This window comes from Pristiophorus japonicus, chromosome 14 (assembly GCF_044704955.1).
Source record: "Pristiophorus japonicus isolate sPriJap1 chromosome 14, sPriJap1.hap1, whole genome shotgun sequence".
Lineage (NCBI taxonomy): Eukaryota > Metazoa > Chordata > Chondrichthyes > Pristiophoridae > Pristiophorus > Pristiophorus japonicus.
The window spans coordinates 167,723,622-167,750,029 of NC_091990.1; the positions used below are offsets into that span (position 1 = coordinate 167,723,622).

At 53.6% G+C, this 26,408-nt stretch overlaps 1 protein-coding gene across 4 annotated transcripts in view; it reads left to right on the forward strand.

Moving 5' to 3' along the window:
• The window catches only part of myrf (myelin regulatory factor), a 371,110-nt gene that overhangs the window by 289,966 nt on the left and 54,736 nt on the right, over nucleotides 1-26,408 (forward strand). For all 4 annotated transcript variants that reach the window (XM_070898666.1, XM_070898668.1, XM_070898667.1 and 1 more), the window contains exon 12: nucleotides 866-956. In XM_070898666.1, coding sequence (XP_070754767.1) covers nucleotides 866-956 — 91 coding nt within the window. The remainder of the gene's footprint in view (nucleotides 1-865; nucleotides 957-26,408) is intronic.

Genomic DNA, 26,408 nt, shown 5'->3' on the forward strand with positions numbered 1-26,408 from the left:
CAACAATCAGATACAGACAAGGCTCCATCACCATAGAGGCTCAGGTCTGTCGCTGAGAATATCGGGCGGGCGACACGAGCACCCGCTGAGAATGACGATTGGTCTCCATGTCGTCTTTTACTGCAGCCATAGCAGTTGTGATTGCAGCAGAGCTGGTCTCCAGTCGTCCTGGTTAACCCTTGCCACTGGACCAAGACCTGGCTCTGTCGAGCCCGTGTGGTGGCTGGTGTGCAACGGTCACCACACGTTAAAAAAATCCACGCACTGGCATCTTCCACCCCCCCAACTGGAGTTCAGGACTGGAACATCGGGTCCTTCATTGAAACATCTGTGAACTCTTGTAGAAGCAAGTCATCCTCGTTCGAGGGACCGCCTATGATGATGACGATTTATTTTTAGCAGGTCAGCACACTGAACAGGACAGGAAGAGACTTTCTTTTAGTGGCACTATGTTGAGTAACGGGAAGGGTCAAGATTTTATCAAAGTTTTGCAATGAAGGCATTGCACAGGAAAGGAAGGTTTAACTGATACTGTGAAATGGAAGAAGAGTACCACTGTATATATTATAGATATTGTTTATTAATATTCTTTTGTATTATCATTCTCACTCTGCCTTTCTCTCACTCTCTTCCGCCCTCCATCATTTCTTTTTCTATCACCTTCTCTCTCTCACTTTTGTTTGTCTCCCTCCCCTTTGTTTCATCTCTACCCCTCATTTCTACACCTTTCTATTCCACCTTTCTATTCCGTTCTCTCTCTTGACCACCTTTCTGAACCCATCCGTCTCTGTCTCTGACTCTCTCCTCCCCCCTCTTTTTCTCATCCATCTCTCCCCGTTTCTGATGCCCTCCCCGTCTCTCGCAGGTACTTCATGCTGGTGGTGGCCCTTCAAGTTCAGGCCCAGAACCAAAATCATCTCGTGGCTGCTCAGGTCTCTGAAAGAATCATTGTCCGGGTAAGACTGATTCTAACTCTCGCAAGTCACATGTAGGGTCTGTGTAGTCTGGGAGACAGCGTCCGTGTCTGGTTATTATCTTTAGTGATTTCTGGGAGGCCACACGGTCTTAGGCCACAGCTGTCACTGCACCGTCAAATGCTTTGTTCGCGATGTCTGTGTTTCCCGAAATGTTTTACTGAGTGACGGTGCACAACATTAGGAACTAACGGGCTCATTGGTCAAGCCTTATTCCCGCTATTACTCTGTGAATTGTTACTCAGTAAACTGTATGTGGGTTCTGTCATGTGAGCACGTAGGATATTGCCAGTAGAATACAACTTCCTGCTAATGTGTACAGGAAATTATGGGACATCAGGGATATCAGCAATGGGATGTTACATTGTGCCAACATTTGTGGGACTAGTGGGATACCATCAGCAATATATAACTTCCACTGAGCATGTGCAGAAAACTAAGGGATGTTGCCAGTAGGCTGAATCCATGCTATCACTACTCTCCGGTACGTCGCCTGAGTGCCAATTTTTGTATGAGTCTAGACAGAGATTGTCTGTGGGCTATTTGACTGCAAGGGGCATCACAACTAAGCCTGATCCGGTCCACACCTGGGGGGTGGGGAATTTTAACCCCCAAAAAGCTTGTGTCGGGGTTGGTGGGAGGTTAAATTGTTGAAAAACTGAATCCTGACCCCAACCCGCCCACTTCCTCTTTAACAGAGGCAGGACAGGAGGTCGGCAGCCAACCTGCACCCAGGCTTTCCATTTAAATATTATAATGAGGCAGGCGTGCCTCAGATTCAACCAGCATTTCAAATTTAGCTCTGGCTGGTCGGGTTTCCCGGGCCTCGGGCAACCCGCCAGCTAAAGGCAGGTGAGGACTGCAGGAGGTCAGTGCCATTACACTTGCTCGCTGGATCCAGCACCCCTGCCTCACCCACCCACCCCCTCGACATCCCCCTGAGCCCCCCAACCCCTCGAACCTCCCCCCACCCCACCCGACCCCCCCGACCTCCCCCCGACCCCCCCACAACCTCCCCCCGATTCCCCCGACCTCCCACCACTCACGACCCCACCCGACCTCCCGATCTCCCCCCACCCCGACCCCCCCCGACCCCGCCAACCTACCCCCCCCCCGACCCCCCCCTGACCTACCCCCCCGACCCCCCCCGACCTTCCCCCACCCGCACCCCGACCCTCCCGACCTCCCCCAACCTACCCCCCACCAGGCCTCCGATGCCCATGATCACCTTCCTGGCCTCCCCCCTCCGGCCCCGATCCTCTGGCCCCTGACCAATCCCCCACCGCTCCTCCTCCAGCCCCGGTACTGCTCTTGCCCCGAAAAAACCCCGATTCTCCTCCAGCCCCGATCCTCCGGCACCCACCCACCCCCACCTCTCGATCCCTCGGTTCCTCCTCTCTGCGGCCTAGTGCCGCAGGCCTGCCGACAGCCAGCCCGTCTCTCCAGCTGTGGCCGGGAAACAGAGCTTTCAAATGCTAGCCTGGTCCTTCCGTTAAACTCGGCCAGGCCTGCGGGGAACCCATTCTCCCGGGGTCCCCCGACCGCATTCGAGCCCCCCTGCTCCTGACCCACCTCCAGGTTAAAATTCCGGCCCTGATGTTCACATCTCGGCATTTTGCCGAAGAGGTCATCGGATAGCCATTGAGAATGGGGGCCCCCCGCTGACTTTTCCCCTCCCTCATTAACCGGCCCTGGCTGAGATCGGCCAGATCAGCACAATGCGGTTCGGAACCTGTGACAGTCCAGGCCTGTCCTGCTCAGTGTTACACCGAGAGGTGCTTTCATACACGGAGCCGTCAGAGGAGACTGTGCCTACAGTTTAAATAGGACCCCCTTTGTATCCACCTTTAGAAGCTGACAATGGCAGGAAGGATAAAGAGCTTTTGTAGCGAGCGCTCACCCAGAGCATGCTGGACATTATCTCCGGTGTTTAATTGCTGCACCTATCTGAGGTCGAGATAATTCAATACCAGTTCCCTCGTTAACAACACACCATGTGCTGCTCTCCAATATGACTACCTGAGCACCTTATCCAACCTGCCGAGCATTGTGAAGGAGATGACACTGAGACACACACAAGCCGTGCAGTATCAGCCAGGAGTGAATAGTTCCTGTTGACCTGGTGTGCACTGAACATGTGCGGGAGCTGACACCAAGGCACACACAAACCCATCTATAAGATGGGAGTGAATTGTTGCCGTTTACCCATCCAGGAGTTAACACTGAGTCACTCACGAGTTATACGTCACCAGACAGAAGTGGATTATCAGTGTTTACCCAGTGTGCACTAGGAACCATCACACATCAGTTCCCAAGACTAAGTCATGCACAAGATACGGTGGCTCGATTGTGTCTGGCTTTCATAAGTGCCAGATCCTCCATGGTTTTGTTATATCGTCAGTGATCCACTCTTGAGTTTTTCTAAGTCCCATACAGTGGGCTCAATTTCCCCCAGTCATTTGAGCCGTTTTTTTGGAGCAGGCTGCTCTTTTTGGCCTAAGTTGAAAATCCCCAGTTTCCCCAATCAATTTGCACCAGCGTAACTCAGTTAGTTACGATTTTTTTAGGTCAATTTTTCTTTCAGCCAAAGGGGGCGTAACCAGCCACCCGCGCCAATTCTGGCCATTTAGGCAAGTTTGGCCAGCTGAGAGTTACTCCAGTTCTGCTTCGGCCGGCGTATGTGGCCTCTGCAGAAAAACCTTCCGGAGAGTTAAGGAAATCGGCGCAGGTAAGGAAATCGGTGCAGCAGATGCCCGGACACACTGAAAAAATTGAAAAAGACATAGCAGCAACTTACCTCCAACCCCGCCCGAAGGCTGTCCGGTCCCATTCTCGGTCCCCGGTTCTCACACAGAGTCTGGTCACATCCAGAGAGAGAGAGAGAGAGAGAGAGAGAGAGAGAAACCCAACGGGGAAACTTAGAACATTTTTTTTGGTGTACTTGGGCCCAAAAAATCGGGCGTAACTCTTCAAGTACGGCAAAAAACTGGAAATCAAGGAAACTAAAATAGATTATTCGTACAAAGAATTATTACAAACTTTGGGTTATCGCTAAGAATGGTTTAATTCTGGCTGAGGATACTTAACAATTGGTCATTGTTAAGTTACTGCATAGTTACTAACATTGGATAGCTACTAATAATGGACAGTTACCAGCAACAAATTGTTAATAACTGGAAATTACTTAGAAATGTTAATAACATTGGTGAGTGCTAACATGGGAGAGTTACTGACAATTAATTATTACCAGCAGTGCGTGGTTACTAACCATGGGGAAATAGTAATAATGTACTGTTACTATTATTACTAACAATAGATCATTATCAGTAATGAAATTACTGATAATTGATGGCTGCTATTATGACCAGCAATGGATGGGGTTACTGACAATGGATGGTTAGTAATAACATAGATCCTAGCCCTGAATGATCATTAACTGTGTGTAAAGACTGTTCACATGTGTCGTCTCCCACTCTCTCTGATTCCTCTGTTCTTCATTCACAGAACACGGCACAGGTGAGACATTTTAATGCTTAAAACACTCACACAGGAGAGTATTTCAGAGCCTAGGTACAGTGGAGCCCTTTATTATCAGTAACTAAAGAGAGCTGTACAGGAAGGAGGTAAGTTTAAGAACTGAGGGGGCAAAAATATTGCTTAACAGGTGAGAAAAACAGGAAAATTTCACTGTGCCTGTCAGAGCACGGGTGAACAGATTCATTGGGAAATAGAGAGCATTGCACCAAGGTGGCTTACTGAGCATCTGACAATAAAAATGTCTAGTTCAATGATTCTGTGACAATATGACAGCGATGGTTTCATGTTCTAGAGCAATCTCTATGTAATGGAATATAGAGGCATGATAATAAACAGGCTCCACTGTATCGGTTAACACTGTACTGAAGGCATTTTGTTCAAAGTTACTGTACAATCCCCTGGATAATCTGACAATTCACTCCCTTCTGGTACCATACGGCTCATGTGTTCCTTGATACAGCTCCTGAACAATACTTACTCCATAAAACCCGACACCTCACTGGCACTGAGTCCTGTGTTGTAAATCTGGTAACTGTCACACATACCATAGTAGAAGCATCAAGTCTTGAGAACAGGGCAAATGGCATTGGTGATGGAGCCGGTATGCGCTACTCTAATACAAGGCGTGTACACCTCCCAAACAAGGGCTTTCCTGTATAAAGGGACAACAGCAGAAATATAATGCTTCAGTGGGCTTTAATAGTCTGACTGTCCTTAACCATTCTTTTTCTGTGTAATCCTGTTACTCCCCATCTCCATCTTCTCTCTCTCTCTCTTTCCCCCTCTCTTTCCCATGTCTTTCTCTCCACTCCCAATCTCTCTCCATCTCTGTCTCCTGGTCCCAATCTCACTGTCTATTTTCTCCCTATCTTTCTCTCTTGCTCCCTCTCATCACTTTTTTAACCACTCTCTCTGGCTCTCTACCCTGTCTCTCTTTCTCCTCTCTCCCCTGTCCCTCCCACTCTATCCCTCTCTCACTCCTATTTTTCTTTCCTCTCTCTCTCTCGTTGCTTTCTCTCTGTCGCTCTCATGATTTTCTCTCTATCCTCTCTCTCTCATTCCCCTATGTCTCTGCCTCTCTTTCCCAGCTGTTTCTCTCTCTCTCTCTCATTCCCTATCTCTTTCCTCCACATTCTCCCTCTCTCTGCCTCTTTTATGTCCATATGTCTGTCTCTCATGTCTCACTCTCCCTTGTTTTGCTCTCTCCTGTTTCTCTCCCTTTCTCACCCCTCCCTTCCCTCTCCCTTTCTACCTGTCTCCCCTCTCCCATCTCTTTCACTCTCTCCCCTGTCCTTTTGTCTCAATTTCTCTGTTTCCCTCTCTTCCCTGTTTCTCTATTGTCTGTTAGTCTCTCTCCATGTTTTTCCCTGTGGTTCTATCCCTCTGTCTCCTCATTTCTCTCTCCCCACCTCTCTTTCCATGCATTTCTCTCTCTCTCTCTCACACAGCTTTCTCTCTCCATCTGTCTATCTCTGCGTCTCTCTCCCTTTTTTTACTCTCCTCATCTTTCTTCACTCGACTCTGTCTTTACTCTGATTATCTCTCTTTTTTTCTACGCGTTGCTGTGACCGAAATGGAAATCACGCTCTCAATCTGTATGACCAAGGATTTTACCAATTTCTCATCAGCTGTTTGAAGAGTTACAAATATCCTACAATCTTATACACCCTGTAATACATTGCTGTAAAGGTCCACCTCCAATTGATCTGTCCTAAATCAGTCTGATTTCTTCTTGGGCTATGTCACTGATTGCACAGTGTAAAACTGAGCTATAATATTATGGGGGAGCTAGGATTATAATGCACGAGACCTGAGCAGGCTCTGATAGTGCAGTCTATTATCCTAGCACGCTGGCCTGTGGAGCTACAGGACTTGCCTTTGCTCTCTCCCGTCTCCCTCGTGTGCAGGAACAGACAGCAGTGAGTCCTTTTCACGCTGAGTGTGATTTGAAAATGGGGGGTATGAGGAAATCCATAATGCTCCCAGTACATTCAGGTGGCCAGTTACAATGAGCACAAAGTCCTTGGTCTGCGGTGAGTTAGCCGATCTGATTTGCTGCAGCAATCGAGGGAACGGACAGGGAACAATCAACCAGGATTGCTGGAAAGTGCACAGGTATGAACAGGGCAGTGTGGACGGGACCTGCTCAGCTGTGAATCCTCCCAAAAGTTGATTACCGTGTTGATCCTAACTATCTAGGCTCACACAGTGAGAATAACCACACTTGGGCAACATGCCAGGGTCATCATCATCATAGGCAGTCCCTCGGAATCGAGGAAGACTTGCTTCCACTACTAAAGTGAGTCCTTTGGTGGCTGAACAGTTCAATATGAGAGCCACAGACCCTGTCACAGGTGGGACAGACATTCGTCGGGGGAAAGGGTGGGTGGGGCTGATTTGCCGCACGCTCCTTCCGCTGCCCGCGCCTGACCTCTTCACGCTCGCGGCGATGAGACTCGAGGTGCTCAGTACCCTCCCGGATGCACTTCCTCCACTTAGGGTGGTCTTTGGCCAGGGACTCCCAGGTGTCAGTGGGGATGTCGCACTTTACCAGGGAGGCTTTGAGGGTGTCCTTGTAACGTTTCCTCTGCCCACCTTTAGTTTGTTTGCCATGAAGGAGCTCTGCATAGAGCAATTGCTTCGTGAGCCTCGTGTCTGGCATGCAAACTATGTGGCCTGCCCAGCGAAGCTGATCGAGTGTGGTCAGTGCTTCAATGCTGGGGATGTTGGCCTGGTCGAAGACACTAATGTACTCCCAGGGGATTTGCAGGATCTTGCGGAGACATCATTGGTAGTATATCTCCAGCGACTTGAAGTGCCAGGGTACAACTGCGTCCATGGACCATATCCAGCGAGCAGTCATTGAGGAAGATGTTACTGTTTTTGTGCCTGGGTACATCGAATCGCCTGGGCACAGCACATGGAGGGAAATCGCGTGGGAAGGATTGCACGCATGGGACCCTGGCCCGATTTTCCTGTCCATTGATTTAAATGGATGTAGAATTGGGTGGGTTCCCTTACGGCCTGTGTGTGATTCTCCCCACCAGGTTTTCCTTCCTGCGTTGCGCCCAGGTTTATCCTGGCACAAGAACGGGAAAATCTACCCCATTTTTTGTTGGGAAAGGGAAGGAGAAAATGAGTACGAAAAAGGGAAGATGAGACTGAGAGGCTTGAATTCCGGAGAGATTTACACAGTTCAAGTAGGGAGCTTCTTAAGTGGGAAAAGATTACATTGTACTTCTGCCAATGGACTGAACATTACCATAGTCAAGGCTCTTGAATCAGCCCCAGTGCAAGTAGATTGATGGGATGGTAACAGCCAGAAGTGACTCCTTAAAAAAAACCCTAAACAATGTATAAACACTCGTGTTCTTGACTTTTTTTAAAGTCGCAGACAAATTATGGCTGTTAATAATTACCTTCTGTCTGAGCTGAGGGAGGAGAACCCTTTGGCTCTGGAAACAGAGCAAGACTGGTCTCCTGTCAGCCCGGTTGGACCAAAGCTGCTGTCCAGGTTTCCTGTGCACACTTCGGAACGTGTGTCGGAAGTCTCCCTATAATCCATATTTCCTGCACAAGCACAATGTGTTTGGAAAAGGAAATGGAGTTTAAATAAATGTTTGGAAAGACTTTGCGTAAGACGGTAGCAGTGGGAATTGGCTCTCTCCTGCAATAAAGATCTTTCCCTCTCCCGTAATAGAGCTCTTTCTGACTCTAGCAGTGGGACTTGGCTCTCTCCTGCAATACAGATCTTTCTCTCCCCTGTAGTACAGATCTTTCACTTAGCTCTTTAGAGACTCAGGTTCATTTTAACCCTATATTTTAGACCAATACTGATACCATCATCATAGGCAGTTCCTTGGAATCGAGGAAGACTTGCTTCCACTCTAAAAGTGAGCCCTTAGGTGACTGTACAGTCCAATACGGGAATTACAGTCTCTGTCACAGGTGGGACAGATAGTTGTTGGGGGAAAGGGTGGGTGGGACAGGTTTGCCACACGCTCTTTCTGCTGCCTGCGCTTGATTTCTGCATTCTCTCTGCGAAGAGACTCGAGGTGCTCAGCGCCCTCCCGGATGCACTTCCTCCACTTAGGGCGGTCTTTGGTCAGGGACTCCCAGGTGTCAGTGGGGATGTTGCACATTATCAGGGAGGCTTTGAGGGTGTCCTTGTAACGTTTCCTCTGCCCACCTGGGGCTCACTTGCCGTGTAGGAGTTCTGAGTAGAGCGCTTGCTTTGGGAGTCTCGTGTCTGGCATGCGTAGGCATTAGTGTAGTGTTTATTGCTGCACTCGTAATCCAGACTTCAACAAGAAATATAGATAATATGTGGTCACGTCTCTCATCTCGATAATCAAAGTCTTCTCTCTCTTGCAATTTTTTTGACTATAATATGGATACTATGTGATCAATGCTCCTCTTACCGTTCTTGATATTCTTTAAACTTCGAATATCATTTCTTCCTCCTCCCTCACTGTTTGGATATCAGACTCATCACATTGTCACCAATCCTAACTCATCCTTTCTGGACCTGGAAATAGTGCAAGTCCTCACAGCTCTCAGTCTTCTCTTCCCTCTACAGTCTACAGGCATTTAAAACCCAACCTTGCCTGTCACTTGATCGCTACGTCCTGATTTTCCTCATCATCTCTGCCATGCTTTGCAACCCTGGTGGCTTCTTGCCTTGGCTTGTTAATCTGGCTTTCTCAATAATAATTTAAGAAAAAGACATTCCAGCCTGGACTGCCATTATTTTTGCTTCATTTGCACTGTTTCCTGAATAGAATAAAGAGTGTTCAGGGTTGCTAGGCACTTGGCAGAATGTGGAAGAGAATTTGAGGAGCCCAGCATCAACATTTATAGCATTGGTTCGAAGTGTATTTCTGCTGCGCTTTTATGTTTTTTCTGTTGCGGTTGCAAAAGACTTTGACATCCCTCGCACAATGCCACTGCCGAGGTTAACAGCAAAGGATTCCAGTTTGTCAATGTGCAGCTCGGTTGTAAGCAGCAGCGGCACATGGTGCAAGTGAAAACTTGCTCCCATGGGTGTTGCCGCAATGCCTTCATTTTAAAGTAACCCTTTTGTCGGCATTCTTTCGCCCTGAATGCAAAGTCTCCAGTTGACTTCTGGGACGTCAAGGCTGTCCTCTGCAGCCATGGCTAATTAGGCCTCAACATTTCCCAGGACACGAGCTGAGTGCTGGTGAAGTCCATTCAAGCATTGGAGCAATAGTTGAACACCTCGTGTGCATGGACTGATTGGGGGTACCCTACAACTTAGTCCCAGTAGGGCCTCCCGGATCATGTTTGGTGCTGCGCACTGCACACTGTACCTCACTGCAAGACCATCAGCAGGCCGGGGCCATGAGAGGGAGCAGCGTGCGGTGGCATACCACTGCAGGGAGCAGTGCGTGCTGCTGCAGGAGGGCGACGGCTGACTGCAGTGTGGGCAGGTACAGCAGGAGCGGTGAGGTCGGGGCGAAGGAGCGGTGAGAGATTGTAGAGCGATGTGATCGGGGCCAAGGAGAGGCGAGAGTTCGGGGCCCAGAAGAGGCGAGGGCCCAGAGGCAGCACTGCCCAGCCCACACTGCGATATGTGTGCGCACTAGGTCCGTGCAGCAGAGCTGGTCTCCAGTCGTCCTGGTTAACCCTTGCCACTGGACCAAGACCTAGCTCTGTCAAGCCCGTGTGGTGGCTGGTGTGCAACGGCCACCACACGTTAAAAAAATCCACGCACAGGCATCTTCCACCCTTCAGGATGTAGTTCAGGATCTGGAATATTAGGTCCTTCATTGAAACCCCTGTGAACTCATCCCTTTTCGGCGTGGAAGCAAGTCATCCTCGACTCGAGGGACTACCGATGATGATGGTTCCTTACCGCGGAAGCCCAGGGAATGGAGGCCACCCCAGGCAACAAGGGGTCTGGCCTAAGCTGGTACAGTCAGCACACTTCTTTTCCCTTGCTGAGTGGTTGTGGTGTGGGGTGCTTGCGTTTACACTCATTGCTCTTGTCATCTCTTTCCAATGCCCTTGGGCAGCTCTCCTGGCATGTAAAATCTGTGCTGAATGTGTCCTCGGTCATCGGCACCGCAGAATACAGCGGCCCCCTGACCCTTCCTCTGAACCGGCGCACATTTTTTTCCAATTACAACAAAATCAATTCTAGTCATGCCTGGCTCTTTGTGTTACTGTCGGCCTTTAAAAGAAAGAAAGTCTTGAGTTTATATAACGCCTTTCACTGCCACCGGATGTCCCAAGGCACTTTACAGCCAATGCAGTACTTTTGTTTTTGAAGTGGAGTCACTGCTGTGATGTAGGAAGTGAAGTCCTGCAGTAGCACACTATTCCCCATGCCGCACAGAGAGCCTGGAGGTCGCTCAAAACCTTGCAGAATGGTTGAGTGTGAAATTCTGGCAGAGTCAGTGCTCGTGACGCTGGATGAAGGCCCCGACATGCGTGAAAACACCAGCGGCAGGTCGGGGCCATAAAAGGAGTGGCGAGCGGCCTCGGGAGCAGCGTGGAGGCTTCGGGGAGCAGCGTGGAGGCGTACTACTCCATGGGGCAGCACGAGCTGGTGCAGGAGGGCGACAACAGCGAAGAGTGACGTCATCAAGGTCCAGGTCGGTGATTGGAACGTGGGCAGGTACAGCAGGAGCGGCGAGGTCGGGGCGAAGGAGCAGCGAGAGACTGTGGAGGGACGTGATCGGGGCCCAGGGGCGGCGTGAGTTCTGGGCCAGGGTCCCAGGGGCAGCACGGGCCAGCCCACACTGTGATATGTATGTGCATTAGGTCCGTGCAGCAGAGCTGGTCTCCAGTCATCTTGGTTAATCCTTGCCACTGGATCAAGATCTCGCTCTGTCAAGCCCATGTTGTGGCTGGTGTGCAACGGCCACCACACGTTAAAAAAATCCACGCACAGGCATCTTCCACCCTTCAGGATGTAGTTCGGGATCTGGAATATTAGGTCCTTCATTGAAACACCTGTAAACTCATCTCTTTTCGGCGTGGAAGCAAGTCATCCTCGCTTCGAGGGACTGCCTCTGATGATGAGGGTGGACGAGATTCATGCTCTGCCCTACCGGCCATAGGGATTGCTCCGGATGGGGAAAATCGAACCCTCCCAGCCAGCACTGCACCAGAGGAAGTGTGCTGCAAAAGATGTACAAGCCTCGGCTTTCTGCTGTCGGCTGGCCCTTGTAGCAGAGTAAATGTAAACCCTGCCCACTTTGAGCTTGGTTTCCTGGGGACCAGTGGCAGAGGAAGTGCCATCTCAGACAGTCTGATGCTTCAGTTCAACATTGGCTAGTCATGGGGAAGTCTCGCACATCCTTTCCCAATATTCCGGACGCTGTTTCTAAACGATGCCCAGGTGAAATGAGTGTCCTGTGTCACCGGGGAAAGAAGCTGACAAGTACATTGAGTATTTTTCATTTCATTTTGTGGCCAATTTTGGTTGGTTTATTTCCTTGTCCATTTTCTGCTCTGCCCAATTTTCTTTTCTATTGAAACCAATGAGAAGCCCCGGCCAATATTCCCGTCTCAACCAACGCCATCCAATCCAAAGGAACTTGTCATCGGCTCGTTGCTGTTTGAGTGACCTTGATGTGTGAAAATTGGTTGCCATGTATACCTACATCATCATCATAGGCAGTCCCTCATAATCGAGGAAGACTTGCTTCCACTCTAAAAATGAGTCCTTAGGTGGTTGAACAGTCCAATACGAGAGCTACAGTCCCTGTCACAGGTGGGGCAGATAGTCGTTGAGGGAAGGGGAGGGTGGGACTGGTTTGCCGCACGCTCTTTCCGCTGCCTGCGCTTGATTTCTGCATGCTCTCGGCGACGAGACTCGAGGTGCTCAGCGCCCTCCCGGATGCACTTCCTCCACTTAGGGCGATCTTTGGCCAGGGGCTCCCAGGTGTCAGTGGGGATGTCGCACTTTATCAGGGAGGCTTTGAGGACGTAACCACAAAGAGGAAGGAAGATCACAGGAAGCATTAACATGCATCCTCGTGGCTGCTTCAGAGCGGTGACAGGGAAGGAATACATTGACTTTATCAGGGAGGCTTTGAGGGTGTCCCTGGAACGTTTCCTCTGCCCACTTTGACTCGTTTGCCGTATACCTACAAAACAACAGTGACTGGACGATGTAACTCCTTCTGTGTGAGTTAGGACATTTTCGAAGGATGTGATAAGGCGCTATGTAACTGTCAGCCTTTCTTTATAGTTAATATATTAGTCCGAGGACCTCACAGGTCTTTCTTTTCTGAGAAGCCTGTGTGAAACTTAGAAACAAAGAAAATAGGTGCAGGACTAGGCCATTCGTCCCTTCGAGCCTGCACCACCATTCAATATGATCATGGCTGAAGGACCAAGTCCCTGCTGCAGCACACCTCCAAGAGAGGAAAGAGTAGCCTGGAAGTTAAGGCGACCAGGAAGTAGTGAATAGATAAAACCAGCTCTCGTTTAAAAAGCCGGTAGATTATACGAAGAAGGAAGCAGAGAGGAAGGTAAATAGTTGCACAGTTTTCACGACCTGGGAAAGAATGATTTAGAATGGGAGTCTGCGTGACCAAAACTGAGGATGAAGAGAAAGGCAGTCTGTACCTGAATAACAGTAATTAATATTTGTCATCCCTCTAGTCCAACTTTATAGAAAAGGTCATTGTTTCACTTGTGAGGCTCGCTGGAAACTATAGCCTGGAGGTTTCTGATGGCACTGCCATAACTGGTGGCACTACTCGCAGTTCTGTTTGGCACCTGCTGCTAAAGACCCGTCGGCAGGAAGTAGCTTGTTGCTGTGATAGTGCTGAAACCATGCTTGTCGAGCTCTCTAATGCCAGTGTAATTGATGCTTCAATAGACCTTGCACCATTTTCCAAGGCTGCCAGTTTACACATAGAATGCGTTTCCAACCTTCATTTCAAACCAGCATTGCACCCAACCAACACTGTTTGGATGCACTGCCAGGGGAGGAAGACAGAGTTCACCGGCTCGCTGGGGAAGCTTAGAAACATAGAAACATAGAAAATAATTGCAGGAGTAGGCCATTCGGCCCTTTGAGCCTGCACCACCATTCAATAAGATCATGGCTGATCATTCACCTCAGTACTCCTTTCCTGCTTTCTCTCCATACCCCTTGATCCCTTTAGCCAAGACTCAGTTGACCCTTTTGGTGCTGCATAGTAATTTCTAGCCTTATATTCTCAAACGTTTAACAACCTCCTCCAACCTGCATTGTGAACTTCTTAAAAGTTGTTTTCTCAAGTTCTTCTCCCATTCGATGTCTCTGCATTGTGTTGCCGCAAGTCAATGTATTCCTTCCCTGTCACCGCTCTGAAGCAGCCACGAGGATGCATGTTAATGCTTCCTGTGATCTTCCTTCCTCTTTGTGGTTACGTCCTCAAAGCCTCCCTGATAAAGTGCAACATCCCCACCGACACCTGGGAGTCCCTGGTCAAAGGCCGTCCTAAGTGGAGGAAGTGCATCCGGGAGGGCGCTGAGCACCTCGAGTCTCATCGCCGAGAGCATGCAGAAACCAAGCACAAACAGTGGAAAGAGCGTGCGGCAAACCTGTCCCACACTCCCCTTCCCTCAACGACTATCTGTCCCATCTGTGACAGGGACTGTGGTTCTCGTATTGGACTGTTCAGCCACCTAAGGACTCATTTTTAGAATGGAAGCAAGTCTTCCTCGATTCCGAGGGACTGCCTATGATGATGATGGTGGTTACGTCCTATCTCTCCTTCAAGTGGGATGAACCAAATTGGTACAACGAGTGGCGAGCTGTAGGACAACCCCCCGATTTACCAAACAGTGGTGTCTCTGCATTGTAAACATGCGATAAATGGTTTCTATTTTACCCCACTCAACCTCAGTTGTGTTTGTCTTTGAAAAATGTAAATAGAACTAATGGAACGACCCATTGCTGTTCTATTGGCTGTGTCTCCATGTTATTCGGCTCAGGCACCAGCGACTCGGCAATTTGCAGCCAGCAACAGTCATCATCATCATCATAGGCAGTCCCTCGGAATCGAGGAAGACTTGCTTCCACTCTAAAAATGAGTCCATAGGTGCCTGAACAGTCCAATACGAGAACCACAGTCTCTGTCACAGGTGGGACAGATAGTCGTTGAGGGAAGGGATGGGTGGGACAGGTTTGCCTCACACTCCTTCCGCTGCCTGCGCTTCATTCCTGCATGCTCTCAGCGATGAGACTCGAGGTGCTCAGCGCCCTCCCGGATGCACTTCCTCCACTTAGGGCGGTCTGTGGCCAGGGACTCCCAGGTGTCAGTGGTGATGTCACACTTTATCAGGGAGGCTTTGAGGGTGTCCTCACATAAGTTCCTGATGACTTCGCATTGCTGTCAGAATTTTAGACACAATTCTAAGAGAAAGTTTCTGAACAGAGGTGGAACTGTCCCTTGAGCAAACGCCCCGAGCTTCTAAGGGAATCAAATCAGGAGAAAGGCAGCAGGGTAAGGCACAAAGAGAAAGAACTCTGAACAATATGACTGCCTCCTGGGGACGCAGCCTGCGATCGTTCTCATGTTCCTGTGGTTGCATGGCAGTCAGAGGTGCCCCAAGCATGTTGCAGCCTCCATATCCCAAGCCTCCTTTAACCAGCTCCGATGTGGTGAGCTGTTGGATAGAAACGAAATACTGTTGCATAGGGTGAGAGAAAGAATCACTTCAGGCTCTTGCTCCTCCCGATCTCCAGGGAGGAACTTTGGCAAAGACCTAAGGGTGAGACTCCTGCCCCACCTACTCGGCTATGGGTGGTGTGTCGAACAGGAAGGTCCAACTAGGGAAAGGGGAGACAATTTACAAAATCACTCTGTATCAGGTTAGCCACATCATTGCAAAAGAGGCTCAGCTGCCGTCATTGTACATCATCATCATCATAGGCAGTCCCACGGAATCGAGGAAGACTTGCTTCCACTCTTAACATGAGTCCTTGGGTGGCTGAACAGTCCAATATGAGAACCACAGTCCCTGTCACAGGTGGGACAGACAGTGGTTGAGGGAAAGGGGGGTGGGACAGATTTGCCGCACGCTCCTTCCGCTGCCTGCCTGCATTGTACATCGCAGTAGTGACAGAGTGTGTGCACTGAGACCCGCACCAACGCACAGAATGGAGAAAATCCGTTCAGCCTGTGGAGACTGTTCCTTCCCAAGACCATGTATAATCTGCCCTATTACAACCTTCACCAACTCATTTAGTCTCCAGAGGAAAGGTTCTGCAAACATTCCTCCCTGCCCCTTCTCCCAAAGAGCGAAATCGCACCAAAGTGCCGAATTTGAATAGCCACCCAACCCCGTGGCCTCAATTATTCCTCCTTGTCTCACTGCTCTCCGTCTCCATGGTTCCCACAACCCAGGAGCCATTGTGTTCCACACAGCATTTCATTCTATCTTGCTTTTTACTTATCCTGGTAATATTCAATCCTGATCCTAATCAGATATTCATCGGCATCAGTTTTTAAAGGTGTCAACGTGGGAATTTATTGCACTATGTTTTGTAGTGAGCAAACACCATTTACTTTCTCAGACGATGGCTGTTTCCTGGGCAGCATCACAATTTGCACAAGTACAGACAGATTGGTGGACATCCGTAGCCATGCCAGAAGTCGAGGATAAACTCCTCCCTACTAAAAAAAAACTTTTTCATAGCTTATTCACAAACAGATCCCCCGACATGTTTTAAAGTCACATTCTGTGGGCTCAGTTTTCCCCAAACCTTTTTTTTTTGGCGTACTTGAAGAGTTACGCCCGGTTTTATTTGAGCCCAAGTACGCCAAAAAAAATGGATTTCTTCATTTTGGCGTGGCCTAACCCGACCTTTAGTTTTGGGGGTGGAGCCTTGATCTGCACCAAAAAGATCGGGGTGCCATGGTAACCAGAGACACAATGCGAGCTGAGGCTGCAAAGTGAAGCATACAGCCAGCTCCCAACACATTAAAATACATTGCAGCAACTTAAAAACACATTGAAATATATTGCAGCAACTTACCTCCAATGCCCCCAGCCAAAGGGCTTGCCGGTCCAGTCCGGTGTGGTGGCTGGTGTGTAATGGCCACCACACGTAAAAAAAATCCACGCACAGGCATCTTCCACCCTTCAGGATGTAGTTCGGGATCTGGAATATTAGGTCCTTCATTGAAACACCTGTGAACTCAGCCCTTTTTTGGCGTGGGAGCAACATCCTCGATACGAGGGACTGCTTATGATGATGATGATGTCCAGTCCGGTCCCAAATGGCCTCCCTAATCGGCTGCCCGAATCGGTCCCCCAGTCCCCTGGTCTCTCTCTCGCTCACTTACCTGCGCCGATTTCCTTACCTGCGCCAATTTCTTTAACTCTCCGGAAGGTTTTTCTGCAGAGGCCAGATACGCCGGCCAAACTTCCCTAAATGGCCAGAATTGGCGCGGGTGGCAGGTTACGCCCCCTTTGGCTGAAAACAAAACTGACCTAAAAAAATCGTAACTAACCGAGTTACGCTGGAGCAAATTGATTGGGGGAACTGTTTTTTTTTAAAACTTAGGCCAAAAAACGCGACCTGCTCCAAAATAACGGTGCAAATCGCTGGGGGAAATTGAGCCGTGTGTCTGCAATTGAGGAATCCAGATCGAAACATCCTCAGCCTCTGCTCCCCATGCATTCTGGGAAGAGTGACATAATTGCCGCCAGCTTGTGTCCTGCACCCAGTCATAAACCCTTCCCGAGAGCTGCACATCATAAAGATGCAGATTTATAACCGTCTTTTATGAGCTGTAGGTCTGTAGAGTTTCATAGCACAGATTATATCGAGTTTTATAGGGCTAGAGGGGGTTAATTGTCAGTCGCTATGGGTGGGTTTCAGGGGGATGGTACTACTTTTAAGTAACTGGTTCCATTTAGTTGCAAATCAAAGCATAGAGGGAATTACTTACAGCAAATAACTGTATCAGGTGTACTTAACACAAACCTCGATATCTGTCACTGTCCTTCAATCTTCCATGGGTCCGTTGTCATCTGCCTATCTCGTGTGTGTGTGTGTGTGTGTGTGTGTATCTTTGTATAGCTCCCTTTCTAACCAATTTACACACATGTATATAGAGCTTGAACAAAATGCCTTCGGAACGTTGTTACCCTACAGCTTTGAAGCCGAGCCAGCCCTGTGTCACAGTTACCTCCGCCCGCTCTGTAACTGTGACTCATCGGGCAAGTTCTCCACACTTGGCCATTCTTGACTCACCAGTCAAGAACTCAGCAGGTGCTTCAGGGGATTTAATGGATTCAGGAAATAATATTTGGCAAATTTTCCTTTTTGTTTATTTATGACTGCAAGCAGCTGACACAAACAGCAGCGAAACACATCGTTGCATTGTTTGTGTAAAATATCAGACTGGCACACAGCTTGCCCGCCTCACCTTCCTTGACTTAAAAAGAAAGGTTGCCCAAATACTTTTTTTCATGAGGTGCTTGTTTAAAGCAGAAAAGGGGAACTGGTTGTTGCAACAAATGCTCCCTCCTGTGCTCTGTTTCAATTTTGTAATGATCGAGACATTTCAGCTCGCCCGGTTTAGTTATCTGTTGTGGGTGTGTGCAGGTGATGTGATTGGTCTCTGCAGCTTCCCGGTCTGGCCCGGCAGACAGCACCGCGGTGTCGCTGAGCTGGTACACACCGTGTACACAGCGGTGTGCACAACACCACACTTTCAGCAGCTGGGGTTAGCTTATTGCAGGCAGGGAGCAGCACTGTGGGTGACTGTCAATGGAAATCTGGAATTCAGCTCACTGATAGCTGGGAATCCTGGAGCAGGACATTCCAGGGGAGAGAGCGGATCCCGGGGGGAGAGAGGGATCCCGGGGGGAGAGAGAGAGCCCGGGGAGAGAGAGAGAGCCCGGGGAGAGAGAGAGAGCCCGGGGAGAGAGAGAGAGAGAGAGCCCAGGGAGAGAGAGAGAGCCCGGAGAGAGAGAGAGAGCCTGGGGAGAGAGAGAGAGAGAGCCCAGGGAGAGAGAGAGAGCCCGGAGAGAGAGAGAGAGCCCGGAGAGAGAGAGAGAGCCCGGGGAGAGAGAGAGAGAGAGCCCGGGGAGAGAGAGAGAGGGCCTGCGGAGAGAGAGAGAGAGAGAACCCGGGGAGAGAGAGAGCCCGGGGAGAGAGAGAGAGAGAGGGAGAGAGAGAGCCCGGGGAGAGAGAGACAGCGTGGGGAGAGAGAGAGAGCAAGGGGAGAGAGAGAGCCCAGGGGGAGAGAGAGAGCCTGGGAGAGAGAGAGAGCCGGGGAGAAAGAGGGGGCACGGGGAGAGAGAGAGAGAGCCCGGGGCGAGAGAGAGAGAGCCCGGGGAGAGAGAGAGAGAGCGCCCAGGGAGAGAGAGAGAGAGAGAGCCCGGGGAGAGAGAGAGAGAGAGAGCCCGGGGAGAGAGAGAGAGAGAGAGCCCGGGGAGAGAGAGAGAGAGAGAGAGCCCGGGGAGAGAGAGAAAAGAGAGAGCCCGGGGAGAGAGAGAGATGGAGAGCCCGGGGAGAGAGAGAGAGAGCCCGGGGAGAGAGAGAGAGAGGGCCCGGGGAGAGAGAGAGAGAGCCCGGGGAGAGAGAGAGAGAGAGCCCGGGGAGAGAGAGAGAGCCTGGCGAGAGAGAGAGAGAGAGAGAGAGCCTGGGGAGAGAGAGAGAGAGCCTGGGGAGAGAGAGAGAGAGAGAGAGAGCAAGGGGAGAGAGAGAGAGTCGGGGAGAGAGAGAGAGAGCCCGGGGAGAGAGAGAGAGAGCCTGGGGAGAGAGAGAGAGCCCGGGAGAGAGAGAGAGAGAGGGCCCGGGGAGAGAGAGAGAGAGCCTGGGGAGAGAGAGAGAGCACGGGGTGAGAGAGAACCCGGAGAGAGAGAGAGAGAGCCCGGAGAGAGAGAGAGAGGGGCCCGGGGGAGAGAGAGAGAGCCCGGGGAGAGAGAGAGGGCCCGGAGAGAGAGAGGGAGAGATCCCGGGGAGAGAGAGAGAACCCGGGGAGAGAGAGATGGCCCGGGAAGAGAGAGAGAGACCCCGGGGAGAGAGAGAGAGAGCCCGGGGAGAGCGAGAGAGCCCGGGGAGAGAGAGAGAGCCCGGGGAGAGAGAGAGAGCCCGGGAGAGAGAGATCCCGGGGAGAGAGAGAGAGAGATCCCGGGGAGAGAGAGAGAGAGAGAGCCCGGGGAGAGAGAGAGAGAGCGCCCAGGGAGAGAGCCCGGGAGAGAGAGAGAGAGAGCCCGGGGAGAGAGAGAGGGCCCGGGGAGAGAGAGAGGGTCCGGGGAGAGAGAGAGGGCGCGGGGAGGGAGAGAGAGAGGGCCCGGGGAGAGAGAGAGAGGGCCCGGGGAGAGAGAGAGAGAGCCCGGGGAGAGAGAGAGAGAGAGAGAGAGCTGGGGGAGAGAGAGAGAGAGAGAGAAAGAGAGACAGAGAGAGAGAGAGAGAGCCCGGAGAGAGAGAGAGAGAGAGCCCGGGGAGAGAGAGAGAGAGTCCGGGGAGAGAGAGAGAGAGATCCCGGGGAGAGAGAGAGAACCCGGGAAGAGAGAGAGGGCCCGGGGAGAGAGAGAGAGAGCCTGGGGAGAGAGAGAGAGCCCGGGGAGAGAGCGAGAGAGAGCACGGGGAGAGAGAGAGCCCAGGGGAGAGAGAGAGAGAGCCCGGAGAAAGAGAGAGAGGGCCCGGGGAGAGAGAGAGAGAGAGAGAGAGAGAGCCCGGGGAGAGAGAGAGAGAGAGAGAGCCCGGGGAGAGAGAGAGAGAGAGAGAGCCCGGGGAGAGAGAGTGAGAGAGGCCGGGGAGAGAGAGAGAGACCTGGGAGAGAGAGAGGGCCGGGGAGAGAGAGAGCCAGGGGAGAGAGAGAGAGAGCCTGGCGAGAGAGCCCGGGGAGAGAGAGCGAGAGCCCGGGGAGAGAGGGAGCGCGAGCCCGGGGAGAGAGAGAGCGAGAGCCCGGGGAGAGAGAGAGCGAGAGCCCGGGAGAGAGAGAGCGAGAGCCCGGGGAGAGAGAGAGCGAGAGCCCAGGGAGAGAGAGAGACCCCGGGGAGAGAGAGAGAGAAAGCCCGGAGAGAGAGAGAGACAGAGTGCCCGGGGAGAGAGAGAGAGAGTGAGAGAGCCCGGGGAGAGAGAGAGAGAGAGCCCGGGGAGATAGAGAGAGCCCGGGGAGAGAGAGTTAGAGAGCCGGAGAGAGAGCCCGGGGAGAGAGAGAGAGAGAGCCGGGAGAGAGAGAGAGAGCCCGGGGAGAGAGAGAGAGAGAGAGCCCGGGAGAGAGAGAGAGAGAGAGAGAGCACGGTGAGAGAGAGAGAGAGAGCCCGGTGAGAGAGAGAGAGAGAGCCCGGGGAGAGAGAGAGAGAGAGAGAGCCCGGGGAGAGAGAGAGAGAGCCCGGGGAGAGAGAGAGAGAGCCCGGGGAGAGAGAGAGAGAGAGAGCCCGGGGAGAGAGAGAGAGAGAGAGAGAGAGCCCGGGGAGAGAGAGAGAGAGAGAGAGCCCGGGGAGAGAGAGAGAGCGAGCCCGGGGAGAGAGAGTGAGTGAGCCCGGGGAGAGAGAGAGAGAGTGCCCGGGGAGAGAGAGCGAGAGCCCGGGGAGAGAGAGCGAGAGCCCGGGGAGAGAGAGAGCGAGTGCCCGGGAGAGAGCGAGAGAGAGCCCGGGGAGAGACAGAGCGAGAGACCGGGGAGAGAGAGAGCGAGAGACCGGGGAGAGAGAGAGCGAGATCCCAGGGAGAGAGAGAGAGAGACACCCGGGGAGGGAGAGAGAGAGACCGGAGAGAGAGAGAGAGAGAGAGAGAGAGATTCCGGGGAGAGAGAGAGAGAGAGAGAGAGAGAGAACCGAGAGAGAGCCCGGAGAGAGAGAGAGAGAGAAAGCCCGGAGAGAGAGAGAGAGAGAGAGAGAGCCCGGGGAGAGAGAGCGAGCCCGGGGAGAGAGAGAGAGAGAGCCGGGGGAGAGAGAGAGAGAGAGCACGGAGAGAGTGATAGAGGGCCCGGGGAGAGAGAGAGAGAGAGCCCGGGGAGAGAGAGAGAGAGAGAGCCCGGGGAGAGAGAGAGAGCGATCCCGGGGAGAGAGAGAGAGAGATCCCGGGGAGAGAGAGAGAGAGAGATCCCGGGGAGAGAGAGAGAGAGATCCCGGGGAGAGAGAGTGAGAGATCCCGGGGAGAGAGAGAGAGAGATCCCGGGGAGAGAGAGAGAGAGATCCCGGGGAGAGAGAGAGAGATCCCGGGGAGAGAGAGAGAAAGCGCGGGAGAGAGAGAGAGTGAGAGCCCGGGGAGAGAGAGAGAGAGAGCCCGGGGAGAGAGAGGAGAGTGAGAGCCCGGGGAGAGAGAGAGAGAGAGAGCCCGGGGAGAGAGAGAGAGCCCGGGGAGAGAGAGAGAGCCCGGGGAGAGAGAGAGAGAGAGTGCCGGAGAGAGAGCCCGGGGAGAGAGAGAGAGCGAGCCCGGAGAAAGAGAGAGGCCCGGGGAGAGAGAGAGAGAGCCCGGGGAGAGAGAGAGCCCGGGGAGAGAGAGAGTGTGTCCGGGGAGAGAGAGAGTGTGTCCGGGGAGAGAGAGAGTGTGTCCGGGGAGAGAGAGAGTGTGTCCGGGGAGAGAGAGAGTGTGTCCGGGGAGAGAGAGAGAGATCCCGGGGAGAGAGAGAGAGGGCCCGGGGAGAGAGAGAGAGAGCCCGGGGAGAGAGTGAGTCCGGGGAGAGAGAGTGAGTCCGGGGAGAGAGAGAGTGTGTCCGGGGAGAGAGAGAGTGTGTCCGGGGAGAGAGAGAGAGATCCCGGGGAGAGAGAGAGATCCCGATGAGAGAGAGAGAGCCCGGGGAGAGAAAGAGAGAGAGTGCCGGAGAGAGAGCCCGGGGAGAGAGAGAGAGAGAGCCCGGAGAAAGAGAGAGGGCCCGGGGGGGGAGAGAGAGAGCCCGGGGAGAGAGAGAGTGAGTCCGGGGAGGGAGAGAGTGAGCCCGGGGAGAGAGAGAGTGAGAGCCCGGGGAGAGATAGAGAGAGAGAGCCCGGGGAGAGAGAGAGAGCCCGGGAGAGAGAGAGAGAGAGTTGCGGAGAGAGAGCCCGGGGAGAGAGAGAGAGAGAGCCCGGAGAAAGAGAGAGGGCCCGGGGAGAGTGAGAGAGAGCCCGGGGAGAGAGAGAGAGAGCCCGGGGAGAGAGAGAGTCCGGGGAGAGAGAGAGTGTGTCCGGGGAGAGAGAGTGTGTCCGGGGAGAGAGAGAGAGATCCCGGGGAGAGAGAGAGAGAGCCCGGGGAGAGAGAGAGTGTGTCCGGGGAGAGAGAGAGAGTGGTCCGGGGAGAGAGAGAGAGTGTGTCCGGGAGAGAGAGAGTGTGTCCGGGGAGAGAGAGAGTGTGTCCGGGGAGAGTGAGAGTGTGTCCGGGGAGAGAGAGAGAGTGTGTCCGGGGAGAGAGAGAGTGTGTCCGGGGAGAGAGAGTGTGTGTCCGGGGAGAGAGAGAGTGTGTCCGGGGGAGAGAGAGAGTGTGTCCGGGGAGAGAGAGAGTGTGTCCGGGGAGAGAGAGAGAGATCCCGGGGAGAGAGAGAGATCCCGGGGAGAGAGAGAGAGCCCGGGGAGAGAGAGAGAGAGCCCGGGGAGAGAGAGAGAGCCTTGGGAGAGAGAGAGAGAGAGAGAGTGCCGGAGAGAGAGAGAGAGAGAGCCCGGAGAAAGAGAGAGGGCCCGGGGAGAGAGAGAGTGAGTCCGGGGAGAGAGAGAGTGTGTCCGGGGAGAGAGAGAGAGAGAGATCCCGGGGAGAGAGAGAGAGATCCCGGGGAGAAAGAGAGAGGGCCCGGGGAGAGAGAGAGAGCCCGGGGGAGAGTGTGTCCGGGAGAGAGAGAGTGATCCCGGGGAGAGAGAGAGAGATCCCGGGGAGAGAGAGAGAGAGATCCCGGGGAGAGAGAGAGAGAGAGATCCCGGGGAGGGAGAGAGAGAGAGAGAGAGAGAGAGAGAGCCCGGGAGAGAGAGAGAGAGAGAGCCCGGGGAGAGAGAGAGAGAGAGAGAGTCCGGGGAGAGAGAGAGAGAGAGAGAGCCCGGGGAGAGAGAGAGAGAGAGAGAGGAGCCCGGCGAGAGAGAGAGTGAGCCCGGGTGGAGAGAGAGAGAGACCGGGGAGAGAGCGAGAACCCGGGGAGAGAGAGAGAGAGAGAGTGCCGGAGAGAGAGCCCGGGGAGAGAAAGAGAGAGGGCCTGGGGAGAGAGAGAGTGAGTCCGGGGAGAGAGAAAGTGTGTCCGGGGAGAGAGAGAGAGTGTGTCCGGGAGAGAGAGAGAGATCCCGGGGAGAGAGAGAGAGATCCCAGGGAGAGAGAGAGAGATCCTGGGGAGAGAGAGAGAGATCCCGGGGAGAGAGAGAGAGATCCCGGGGAGAGAGAGAGAGAGATCCCGGGGAGAGAGAGAGAGAGCCCGGTGGGGAGAGAGAGAGAGAGCCCGGGGAGAGAGAGAGAGAGAGCCCGGGGAGAGAGAGAGAGAGAGTGAGCCCGGGGAGAGAGAGAGAGAGAGCCCGGGGAGAGAGAGAGAGAGAGCCCGGGGAGAGAGAGAGAGAGAGCCCGGGGAGAGAGAGAGAGCCCTGGGAGAGAGAAAGGGCCGGGGAGAGAGATAAAGCGAGCCCGGGGAGAGATAGTGAGAGAGCCCGGGGAGAGAGAGAGAGAGAGCCCGGAGAAAGAGAGAGGGCCCGGGGAGAGTGAGAGAGAGCCCGGGGGAGAGAGAGAGAGAGCCCGGGGAGAGAGAGAGTCCGGGGAGAGAGAGAGTGTGTCCGGGGAGAGAGAGAGTGTTCCGGGGAGAGAGAGAGTGTGTCCGGGGAGAGAGAGTGTGTGTCCGGGGAGAGAGAGTGTGTGTCCGGGGAGAGAGAGAGAGATCCCGGGGAGAGAGAGAGAGATCCCGGGGAGAGAGAGAGAGATCCCGGGGAGAGAGAGAGAGAGCCCGGGGAGAGAGAGAGTGTGTCCGGGGAGAGAGAGAGAGTGTCCGGGGAGAGAGAGAGAGTGTGTCCGGGGAGAGAGAGAGTGTGTCCGGGGAGAGAGAGAGTGTGTCCGGGGAGAGTGAGAGTGTGTCCGGGGAGAGAGAGAGAGTGTGTCCGGGGAGAGAGAGAGTGTGTCCGGGGAGAGAGAGTGTGTGTCCGGGGAGAGAGAGAGTGTGTCCGGGGAGAGAGAGAGTGTGTCCGGGGAGAGAGAGAGTGTGTCCGGGGAGAGAGAGAGAGATCCCGGGGAGAGAGAGAGATCCCGGGGAGAGAGAGAGAGCCCGGGGAGAGAGAGAGAGAGCCCGGGGAGAGAGAGAGAGCCTTGGGAGAGAGAGAGAGAGAGAGAGTGCCGGAGAGAGAGAGAGAGAGAGCCCGGAGAAAGAGAGAGGGGCCGGGGAGAGAGAGAGTGAGTCCGGGGAGAGAGAGAGTGTGTCCGGGGAGAGAGAGAGAGAGAGATCCCGGGGAGGAGAGAGAGATCCCGGGGAGAAAGAGAGAGGGCCCGGGGAGAGAGAGAGAGAGCCCGGGGAGAGAGTGTGTCCGGGGAGAGAGAGAGTGATCCCGGGGAGAGAGAGAGAGATCCCGGGAGAGAGAGAGAGAGAGATCCCGGGGAGAGAGAGAGAGAGAGATCCCGGGGAGGGAGAGAGAGAGAGAGAGAGAGAGAGAGAGCCCGGGGAGAGAGAGAGAGAGAGAGCCCGGGGAGAGAGAGAGAGAGAGAGAGTCCGGGGAGAGAGAGAGAGAGAGAGAGCCCGGGGAGAGAGAGAGAGAGAGAGAGAGAGAGCCCGGCGAGAGAGAGAGTGAGCCCGGGTGGAGAGAGAGAGAGACCGGGGAGAGAGCGAGAACCCGGGGAGAGAGAGAGAGAGAGAGTGCCGGAGAGAGAGCCCGGGGAGAGAAAGAGAGAGGGCCTGGGGAGAGAGAGAGTGAGTCCGGGGAGAGAGAAAGTGTGTCCGGGAGAGAGAGAGAGTGTGTCCGGGAGAGAGAGAGAGATCCCGGGGAGAGAGAGAGAGATCCCAGGGAGAGAGAGAGAGATCCTGGGGAGAGAGAGAGAGATCCCGGGGAGAGAGAGAGAGATCCCGGGGAGAGAGAGAGAGAGATCCCGGGAGAGAGAGAGAGAGCCCGGTGGGAGAGAGAGAGAGAGAGCCCGGGGAGAGAGAGAGAGAGAGCCCGGGGAGAGAGAGAGAGAGAGTGAGCCCGGGGAGAGAGAGAGAGAGAGCCCGGGGAGAGAGAGAGAGAGAGCCCGGGGAGAGAGAGAGAGAGAGAGCCCGGGGAGAGAGAGAGAGCCCTGGGAGAGAGAAAGGGCCCGGGGAGAGAGATAAAGCGAGCCCGGGGAGAGATAGTGAGAGAGCCCGGGGAGAGAGAGCGAGAGCCCGGGGAGAGAGAGCGAGAGCCCGGGGAGAGAGAGAGCGAGAGCCCGGGGAGAGAGAGAGCAAGAGCCCGGGAGAGAGAGAGAGAGAGCCTGGGGAGAGAGAGAGAGCCCGGGGAGAGAGAGAGAGATCCCGGGGAGAGAGAGAGCGAGAGCCCGCGGAGAGAGAGAGCGAGAGCCCGGGGAGAGAGCGAGAGAGAGAGCCCGGGGAAGAGAGAGAGAGAGAGAGGGAGAGACCGGGGAGAGGGAGAGAGAGAGCCCGGAGAGAGAGAGAGAGAGACCGGAGAGAGAGAGAGAGAGCCCGGGGAGAGAGAGAGAGAGCCCGGGGAGAGAGAGAGAGAGCCCGGGGAGAGAGAGAGAGAGCCCGGAGAGAGTGAGAGAGAGAGAGAGAGCCCGGGGAGAGAGAGAGAGAGCCCGGGGAGAGAGAGAGAGAGAGAGCCCGGGGAGAGAGAGAGAGAGAGCCCGGGGAGAGAGAGAGAGAGCCCGGGGAGAGAGAGAGAGAGCTCGGGGACAGAGAGAGAGAGAGCCCGGGGAGAGAGAGAGCCCGAGAGAGAGAGAGAGAGAGCCCGGGGAGAGAGAGAGAAATCCCGGGGAGAGAGAGAGAGAGAGCCCGGGGAGTGAGAGAGAGAGAGCCCGGAGAGAGAGAGAGAGAGAGAGAGAGAGAGAGAGAGAGAGAGCGAGAGCCC